At 38.1% G+C, this 10,223-nt stretch overlaps 1 protein-coding gene across 1 annotated transcript; it reads left to right on the top strand.

Annotated features, from left to right (window-relative positions):
- The first annotated feature begins 3,332 nt into the window (after positions 1-3,332).
- Positions 3,333-4,271, top strand: LOC126514438 (olfactory receptor 508-like). The gene has a single exon (XM_050163351.1). It carries the CDS (start codon positions 3,339-3,341, stop codon positions 4,269-4,271), a length of 933 nt encoding a protein of 310 aa, XP_050019308.1. The 5' UTR covers positions 3,333-3,338.
- Positions 4,272-10,223: the final 5,952 nt, after the last annotated feature.

The following is a 10,223-nucleotide window of genomic DNA, read 5'->3' as shown; positions in this document are numbered from 1 at the left end:
AGCTCACCAAGGCCAGCTGGACTGTGACTGAAAAAGCATTGGATAAAACCGGACTCTCTGAACATGGCGAAAAATGAGGGCTATTGAGAAGCCAAGGACAATATCATGGGGTTTTGATCCTACTTCATGTTCTGGCTTTGTGGGAGCCTAGCCAGTTTGGATGTTCACCTTCCTAGACATCGACAGAGGGGGCAGGACCTTGGACTTTCCACAGGGCAGGGAACCCTTGAAAGGAAAGGAGGAGAAGAGTGGGGGAGGGGAAGAAGGGTGGGAGGAGGGGGGGAATTGGGAGACTGGGCAGAGGCGGAAAATTTTTTTTCTTTTTTTCAATAAAAAATTTTAAAAAAAATGAGAGTTAGAATAAATGCTTTTGATGCTCATTTTTTCTAAAGTTTTGAGACTCATACAAAGGTAAAAGTTATGAAATGCTTGGGTACCTCACTACTTGATGGATAGCACAGCATGAAGTCTCTTGAGTTTCAGGTTTTCATTTACTGGAGAGAATGTGGAGCTTCCACCAGAAGGCACACAGACAGGCACAGAAAGAAGCTACCAGCCTGAGCTTCCTAATGAAGTCACAGCCAACTAATGAAGCCTTGACCCGACAGAAGCTCTTTGAGCATACTTGCCATAATTCATACAATACAACCGAAGAAGTGACACCCTCCCACTATCTCAGGTTTAGGGACTCAATGGGGTGAATAACTGATTCACCTCTACTTTTCTCAAGAAGCTGTGTTTTGCATTTTGCATTCTTCTGCCACACTGTTGTTTTGTTTTGTCCTACTTTAGTTTGACTTGGTCTGTGTGTTTGTGTGTGCTTGTGCATAAGCATGTGTGTGTGTGTGTGTGTGGTGTGTGTGTGTGTGTGTGTGTGTGTAGGAAGGAATGTAGAGCACACATGGCTGTTAGAGGACACCTTCCCATGAATCTATCTCCTTCCAACTTCTTTTGAAGCACAGTTTCTTTATTTCTGTCCCACAGTGTATTCCAGGTTAGCTAGCATCAAGATTCCAGAGATTCCTTTGATTTTTTTTAGATAACCTAATTTTTAACTGAATCTTTGGAAATTTCTCATCTTATACCCCAATCCTTCCCCAGTTCTTCCATATCTGCCCTCCTCTAATAAAAACTAGAAAAGGAAAATAGTCTCACCAACCCCTCTGGCCAATAACCTGCTCCTCTATCAACTGCAACCATCTGTGCACTTACCAATCCACTCCTCTGACTTTCCCCACCTCTCCATCACAAAATTCATCATAGTAGTTTGAAAATTGAAGTGCATCATGGATATACCCTTTTGCCCAAACCTTTACTTGCAAATGTTCATTGCAATAAGTCATTGGTCTAGTTCAAGGCTTCTGGCTTCTGCTACACCATCAACACTGGACCCTTACCAAGACCTCTCTCAGATATCCTGCTGTTGCTCTGAGTTATGGCGATCCTGTAGCTCTGGATCCATAGGGCCAGCTTCTCCATGCCCCTTTATGCCCTCCAACAGTTTGTAGATGGAGTAGATGCTGGGGTGGGTCAACTCAAAGCCGTGGATCTGGGCCTGGGTGGTAGTTAAATTGATTAATCCTCCAGCTCTACTGTGCCCATGCCACCAGAGCCAGCTCACACACAAGCCAGAGGATGGGCAGGGCCAACTGTCTTGGTCCACATTTCCATGTTATATAATAAGAGGGTGTTATATAATTATAGAGCTTTTTAAATGACAAAAGTAAGAGGTGGGGAAGACATTTTTGTTGTTAGAGATGAAGGAGAGAATTGGGAAGAAAGGGACATTTCAGTGGTGATAATTGACAGCATGAACAATCCTCATGATGGTGGTCATAATTTCTGTCTTGACTGTACCTCAATTCTCTGTCACAATGCCAGTTGTGACGTTGTCTTTAGGTGTGGAGAAACACAGCAATGTGTACATAGGGTCACAATGATATCATCTCCTACTGTTGCCTGTGAATTTCTCACCAGTTAAAATTTAAAATTAAATTTAAAAATAGATGAAACCATTTAGAGATGTATAAAAACAATTTTGTTTCCAGAAAGCTTTCATCTTTGAGCAAAAAGTATTTCCATTGCACTATACACTTGTTTGCTCCTGACATTCCCAATACCGTTAGACAAATGTTTATCAGTCCATGAACTTTCCACCTAAAAAGTTGATGCACACAAAACTTAGTTGATAGGTGCTAGTAGATAACGATAATTTATGTGAGCATGATTCTTGTCAATTCTGATGGGGTTTCAGTGGAATTTTAACAAGCAAGTCAGATACTCAAGGGGTCATTTCCCATAAGACAACATTTCTCATCAAATGCAGCCTTGCTACACACTGACAGTTCAGTGTTGTTTGTTGATGAGGAACAGACACTGACAGGTAATAACTTTCCTTTTCTGTTAATCCAGGGAAGTTTATTCTTCATTTTTATAATAGAAATTATAAAGACTTTTTTAAAGATATTAATGAATTAGTTTCATATTTGCTCATTTCTGTGATCAACACATGGTATTATGTATAAAATATTATGCAAATTAAGGAAATGATGAGGTGCCATGTTTCAAAATAAAACAGCAGTGAGTATTGTATAGTGCATGGCACTTACCTAGGGTTTCATAAAGTGTCGGTGACAAAATCAGATCCTTATCCCTGTCTTGTGTGGCTAAACCAGTGAGGGCATTTCTGTACAATGTTTCATCTGGCCTGCACAAGAAGAGCAATACAATGGAGCTCTGACATATGAAAGTAGACTTTTAATAACTCTTGATGCCACTCAGTAAATACACATTTATTGTTATAAAGAAGTAGTAATACACACATATATGACATGGATATAGACACTGGACTCTTTAGTAGAGGAAGGGCACTAATGTGAAGAAAAATAAAGACACGGAAAGGGGAACGGAGGTGAGGATGATCAAAGTAGATGAGATTCTTGAAAACACTGCCAAGAAACTTATGGTTTTGTACAATGAAAACAAACTAATTACTTTTAATTAAACTGAAAATGTGTTGGTGTCTGAGCACACAGTTTTAAAAGGCCATTGTTTGTGTGTGCATGTCATGTGTGTCTATGTGTGTGTCTAACAACATGAGACATAAAGAATTTGTTCTAAAAAAAGAAGTACTAATTTTTACTGTCCATGCATCAATTATTATCCTATATTAGTATTTATGCAAAGTAGTATATGAAAATATTTCTCTTGAAATTTATACATAGTATCTGTATTTGTCATTTAGTTTATATAGCCGCTATGAAAACACTAGGTTGCAATGATGTATTTGAGTCTAATAGCTTTCCATTTTTCTCTCAGTGGCAATATTTCTAACATAGATGGGACCAGGAAACTACTCAGTTGTAACAGAGTTCATTCTCGTGGGGCTGACGGAAGATGCTACAATCCGTGCCATCCTGTTTGTTGTGTTTCTAATAATCTATTCTTTCACCTTGATGGGCAACTTGAGCATCATCATGTTAATAAGAGGCAGTCCTCAGCTTCACACCCCCATGTACCTTTTCCTCAGCCATTTGGCTTTTGTAGACATTGGGTACTCCTCATCAGTCACACCCGTTATGCTGAGGGGATTTCTCATTAAGGAAACATTTATACTTGTTGCTGGTTGTGTGGCTCAACTCTGTTTTGTTGTGACATTTGGGTCAGCTGAGTGCTTCCTGCTGGCTGCCATGGCCTATGACCGCTATGTGGCCATCTGCTCCCCTCTGCTCTACTCCACACAGATGTCCTCCACAGTCTGCACCCTCCTAGTGGGCGCTTCCTACGTAGGTGGATGTGTGAATGCTTGGACATTTACTGGCTGTTTATTAAATCTGTCCTTCTGTGGACCAAATAAAGTTAATCACTTTTTCTGTGACTATTCACCCCTTCTGAAGCTTTCTTGTTCTCATGATTTTTCTTCTGAAGTCATTCCAGCAATTTCTTCAGGCTCCATCATTGTGGTCACTGTATTCATCATTGCTCTGTCTTATGTCTACATCCTTGTCTCGATCTTGAAGATGCGCTCCCCTGAGGGCCGCCACAAGGCCTTCTCCACCTGCACCTCCCACCTCACTGCAGTCACTCTGTTCTATGGGACCATCACCTTCATCTATGTGATGCCCAAGTCCAGCTATTCCACAGACCAGAACAAGGTGGTGTCTGTGTTCTACACAGTGGTGATCCCCATGTTGAACCCCCTCATCTACAGCCTCAGAAACAAGGATGTTAAAGAGGCCATGAAAAAACTGGTGGCTAAAACTCACTGGTAGCTACAAATATCTGGGATTTTAAACAGTGTAATGATCTCTGAACATCCAGATGAATGGACAGTATACTATGAAAATTTACAATTATATCAATGATATTTTAGACATAAATCTTATCATCTTACTATCAAAAACTCCTTCATCATAAAAACAGTGGATTCACTAATATGGTAACATTAGAAATTGTATTTTTTAATACTTTCTTGACTACCATTTTCTGCATCTATAAAGAGATGCTCTCACATAAGTTCTGTTTTCTTTGAGTACAGCCTTTAGATTTAAAACTGTAGAATCATCTGGAATCTTTTGAATGAAAATACTATTGCCATTTAAGTTCTTAACCTGAAAGAAATGACCTCCTGTTTTACAAAAATCTAACTGTTGAAGGCAGAGATGTATGTGGAGAAAACCTGTTATCAGCAGGATTCCTCATGTGTTATCTTATCCAGCCAACTCAATAGGTCACTCATATTCTCCCTTATCTTTTTTTTGTTGTTGTTGTTCATGTATTTTTTTATTGAGAAAAGGAAAAAAAATTCCACCTCCTCCCAGCCTCCCATTTCCCTCCCTTATCTTTTGATCCTTCCCTTTTAGCAATCCATTGAACTCAGTGCCGAAAGCAGCCCCAAAGGACTTCCTAATGGGGATAATTGAGGTGATCTCACTCCTGTGGAGATGATGATATAAGGACTCAGTTTTATTGGATTGTTACAATCTTGAGATATACTGTGTATTTTTGCCACCTCTTTAGAACAATATATTTCTTTGATGCCTCTGAAACTGGAAACTCATTGGACTTCACACCTAATTCTGATATGGTCGCAATATTAGAATCTTTCTCCATGAAACAGACCAATTTTCAATTTAATGATTTAAAAATTTTTAACTTTACTTTACCCAACTAGTGTTTTCATATCAATTGTCTTTTGTGTAAATACATTTTCATCAAAAGTATAACACTTTAAAAATTATTTTTATCTTCAATAAAAAATGTAAATATCATATTAATCCTAATAAATGTTAAATTACAAGATTTTTTTATTTTCACTCATAAGAACAGATACTATATTTAACTTTAGGCCAAACACCAAACCAGAGTGATACTATATAAGTTCCAGCAGAGTTTCTTCGATCTTCAAACAAGTGGTCCTCAAAAGCCTGGGCTGTCTTTGTTAATACAGTTTCAATGGTTTGCATGAACAGTTTTCAGCTTTTACTTCCTAAGTTTACTAAAATAGTTACAATAATTGTCAGTTTGTTCCTGGCTTCTTTCCCTTTTCCTTACCTAACTTTCCCACCAGTATCCATTACCTATTTGGTCTATAGTTCCTCTATTAAAAGCATAAGCAGTATTGCAATCCACAAAGGAAATTTTCTAACTAGGCACACCTACAGGTAGAACAGTGTGCCCAGTTGGCAGTATGTCCAGCTACAGTGTCATGCAGAATAAGAGACAATTTTGTCTCTAATAGTTAATATTTATATCTGGTAGGATCAGGGTTCTCATGATCAACTCACCAGTTAAAGCTGGATCAGTCCATTCCACATTCTGTACCACTCTATTTTCACTGGGGATATACTAAGTTTTTCCATTTATCCTATAGGAAACAAAACTTGGAAACTTACTCTTAATAGTTTGCACTATTTATCCCTGTTCTCATTTCCTTCTCCCTTAAATTCTTAGGGTATTGGCAAAGTTGTTAGAATTGGGGAACTGTGGGTTTCTCTGATTCTGCTTCATCCCGTCTCTAGACTGTTCCCATCAACTCCTGATATCATCTATTTATTAACATTTCTCAAATACGCTTTTGGTTAAAATCATCCTTTCTAGAACAATTGTACAAATATGTATTATTAAACTTCACGATCTACTGTGACTCTTTCAAGCCAGCAGTATGGCTATCTTGGTGAAACAAGGAAGAAATATAGCACACATGCTCCCAGGGTCATGCCGGAATTATGCAGTGAGCTGTCCACAGGTTTTTGCCAGACGGACCAAGGTCTGCATGGTCTTGCCAAAGGGAGAGCTATTCATTCCAAACTTGGGCCTTGCTCCCCAAAGAAGTCACATGGCTCCCTTCTATAAAACCATAGAGTTTTATATTTGTTCAGTTTCTATGAGCTTGTAGGCCTTCTGTTGTTTCTGTTGTTGTTGAAATCCAATGTTAGTCCATGATGATCTGATAGGATACAGAGGGTTATTTTGATTTTCTTGTATCTGTTGAGACTTGCTTTATGACCAAGTATGTGGTCAATTTTAGAGAATATTCTATGATTTTCTGAGAAATTATTATATTCCTTTGTGTTTAGGTGAAATTTTTGTAGATATTTGTTAGGTCCATTTAATTCATAATATCTGTCAGATTGATTATTTTTTGTTTGGTTTATGTGTGAGTGACATATTCATGGTGAGAGTTGGGTATTGAAGTCTCCCACTATTAGTGCAGGACAATCCATGTGTGATTTAAGTTTTAGTAATATTTCTTTTACAAGTGTGGATGCCCTTGCATTTGGGGCATGAATTACTATCTTGGTGGATCTTTCATTTGACAAATATGAAGTATTCTTCCCCATCCCTTTTGATTAATTTTGGTTTGAAGTCTATTTTGTTAGATATTATAATAGCTTGACCAACTTGCTTTTTGGGATCCTTTTCCAACCTATCACTCTTAGGGAATGTCTATCTTTGATGTTGAAGTGTGTTTCTTGTATGCAGCAGAAGGATGGATCTTGTTTTCTCATCCATTCTGTTAGTCTGTCCTTTTTTATTGGAGAATTGGGTTCATGGATATTGAGAGGCATCAATGGCCAATGACTGTTAATTCATGTTATTTTGTTGAGGTGGTGGTACAGTGTGTGTGTGTGTGTGTGTGTGTGTGTGTGTGTGTGTGTGTGTGTATGTGTGTGTGTGGTTGTGTGTGTGTTCTTTATTGGGTTTTGCTGGTGTGAGATTATTTATTGCCTGTGTGTACATGGGTGTAGTTAACCTCCATGAGTTAGAGTTTTCCTCTTAATACCTTCTGTAGGACTGGATTTATGGATAGATATATTTTAAATTGACTTTTTTCATAGAGTATCTTGTGTTCTCCACCCATGGTGATTGATAATTTTGCTGGATTTAGTGGTCTAGGCTGGCATCTGTGATCTTTTAGTGTCTGCATAACATCTGTCCCGGCCTTTTTGGCTCTAAAAATCTCCATTGAGAAGTCGGGTGTAATTCTAATAGGTCTGCATTTGTATTATATTTATATATTATTTTATATATAATATATATTATATTATTAATATATTATAGTAAATATAAATATGTTATATTTATATTATATTTATATAATATATATTACTTGGCCTTTTTCTCTTGTAGTTTTTTTTTTATTTATTTTGTTTTTCAAGACAGGGTTTCTCTGTAGCTTTGGAGCCTGTCCTAGAACTCTCTTTGTAGACCAGGCTAGCCTCGAACTCACAGAGATCCGCCTGCCTCTGCCTCCCGAGTGCTGGGATTAAAGGCGTGCACCACCACTGCCCGGCACTCTCTTATAGTTTTTAATATTTAATTTGCTCTGTATGTTTAGTGTTTTAATTATTATGTGGCAAGGAGGTATTTCTTTTCTGGTCCAATCTATTTGGTATTCTGCAACCTTAGTGTACCTTGATAGACATGACTTCCTTTAGGTTAGGAAATTTTTCTTCTCTTATTTTGTTAAAATATTTGTTAAAAATTTGAGATGGAATTCTTCTCCTCTTCTATTCCTATTATTCTTAAGTTTCATCTTTTCATAGTATCCCAGATTTCCCAAATGTTTTATATCAGAAATTTTTATATTTAGCATCTTCTTTAACCAATGTATCTACTTCTTCAATTGTATCTTCAGTGTATAAGATTCTCTCTTCCTTCTCTTGTGTTATCTTGGTGAAGTTTGTCTCTGTAGTTCCTGTTTGCTTACCTAGGTTTTCATTCCCAGAATTCCCTTGGTTTGTGTTTTCATTATTGCTTCCATTTCCCATTTTCAGGTCTTAAACAGATTTATTCATTTCCTTCAATTGTTTGTTTTGTCTTGGCTTTCTTTAAGAGATTTGTTAACTTTCTCCCTGTGATTGACCTGGGGCTATCTTCCAAGTTGGGGACTGTGGTATGGCAATGAGAAAGTGAAGGACAATAAAAGATTGGGTCTTTGGAATTTAAGGAGTAGGGAAGTTCCTTAGGTGGGTAATCTACCTGGTCATCTGGTAGGTTTGGTCTGTTGTTAGGCAGGTGGTGTCTGCCAGAGGAAACAAAGAGTGGGGAAGGTCTGTTGGTAGGTGGCCTACTGGAGTTCTGGTGTCTAGTGTAGCCACTGGTCCAGCAGGGAGTCTCTCCCTAAGTTGGGGGTTTGAACATGACAACAAGGAGGGGAAGGGGATTGGAGATGGTACTGGAGGGGCACTGAGTGTGGAGAAGGTCTTAGGGCAGACAAGGTCTAGGTCTTCTAGAAGGCATGGCCTGTGTTTGGGCAAAGGGTATCTGCTGGAGTTGGGGCCTGGGACACAGTGATGGAAAGGGGAGGACAAATGAGGATTGGATTTGTTAGAAGCTAGAGAGTGGAGAAGGTCCAAAGGTGGGTGGAACACCTGGTCTTCTAGTATGTGTGAACTGTGGTGGGGCAGGGGGCATTTGCCTGAGGAACTGAGAAAGTAGAGAAGGTCTGTGGGTGGGTGGCCTACCTGGAGTTCTGATGCCCAGTGTAGCTTCTGGTCTAGAAGGAGGTTAGAACATGTCAACAAAGAGGGCAGGTATTATGGGGAATTGAGGAAAATGTTATAGGGGCCAACACAACAGTCAAAGAATAAAATAATTCCTAACGGCTAAAAAAAATAAAATAAAGATGGTGGTTGGCCACTGTGTTCTGAGTCACACAGTATGTCAAATAGTATCTCTCTCTAGTGGTAATCCATATGCATGAGAAATCAATCTGACTAAAGCCACAGACTTGATTTGAGATCTGTAAGGAACATGGAATTGTCTTGATAATGGGGCTGTCTGTCATACTTTAAATGAAGTTTAAAGTTGCTTTTCCTCCTCCTGCTGTTTAGCAAGCTGATATAGCTGTGTACATGTAGCTTATTTCTTTTAGATATATCACTTGTTTTCTTAATTATTTAATTTATTTTTTGGAGATCATAATATAATTGCATAATTTCTCCTTCCCTCTTCCCTTTCCATATACTCCCATATAAGTTTCCTTGCTTTCTTCCACTTTCATGGCTTCACTTTTTATTACTTTCTGCTGTGTGTGTTTATGCATATACATAGATATTCATAAATATATAAATAAGCAGGCACAATATATATAATGGTACTTATATGTATGCCTTCAGGAATGATCATTTGGTATTACTCAACCAGTTGGACTCTTCCCTGGGTAAGTCTATTTCTCCCACTTTTAGTATTTCTTAGTTGGCTACTCAGCCAACTTCATGTAGGAGAGAGGCCTCATAAACTTTTCTCTTTACACCTTAGCATGTCTATTGTTATCGTTCTTGTTCTTGTTCAGTTCATATTTAGGTAGTCTCATTAGTGAGAATTTGTGGGTAAAATTTCTGATGTTACTAGGAGACAGTTTCACAGCAGACTCTCTGTTCCCCTAGTCTTATAATCTTTATACTGTCTCTTCCACAATATTTGTTTTTCTTAAGCAGTTGCCAGATGTCCTATGATTACTTTTGTGAGGGTTTTAACATCTTCCCATGTCTCTTTGGAATACAGTCTATTCTTCTATTACCAAGCATTTTATTTATTGAAAAAAATAAGTTTTGATCTCTCAGAATTCCTCCCAGATACTCTCTACCTATCCAACTTTATATTCTTTCTCTCTCTCTTTAGAAACAAAATCAAGAAACAAATACAAACAAAACAAGAAACAAGAGACAAGCACACGCACACACACACACACACACAAACAAATACTAGAAACAAAC

The sequence above is a fragment of the Alexandromys fortis genome, unplaced genomic scaffold, assembly GCF_014885135.2.
Source record: "Alexandromys fortis isolate MF-2015 unplaced genomic scaffold, M_Fortis_MF-2015_v1.1 scaffold_129, whole genome shotgun sequence".
In the NCBI taxonomy this organism is placed as follows: Eukaryota; Metazoa; Chordata; class Mammalia; order Rodentia; family Cricetidae; genus Alexandromys; species Alexandromys fortis.
The sequence above is the reverse complement of the archived record's forward strand: the minus strand, read 5'-3'. Positions and strand labels throughout refer to the sequence as shown.

Coding starts and splice junctions, on each gene's coding strand:
- LOC126514438 (XM_050163351.1), top strand. CDS start 3,339: ATGGGACCAGGAAACTACTCAGTTGTAACAGAGTTCATTCTCGTGGGG.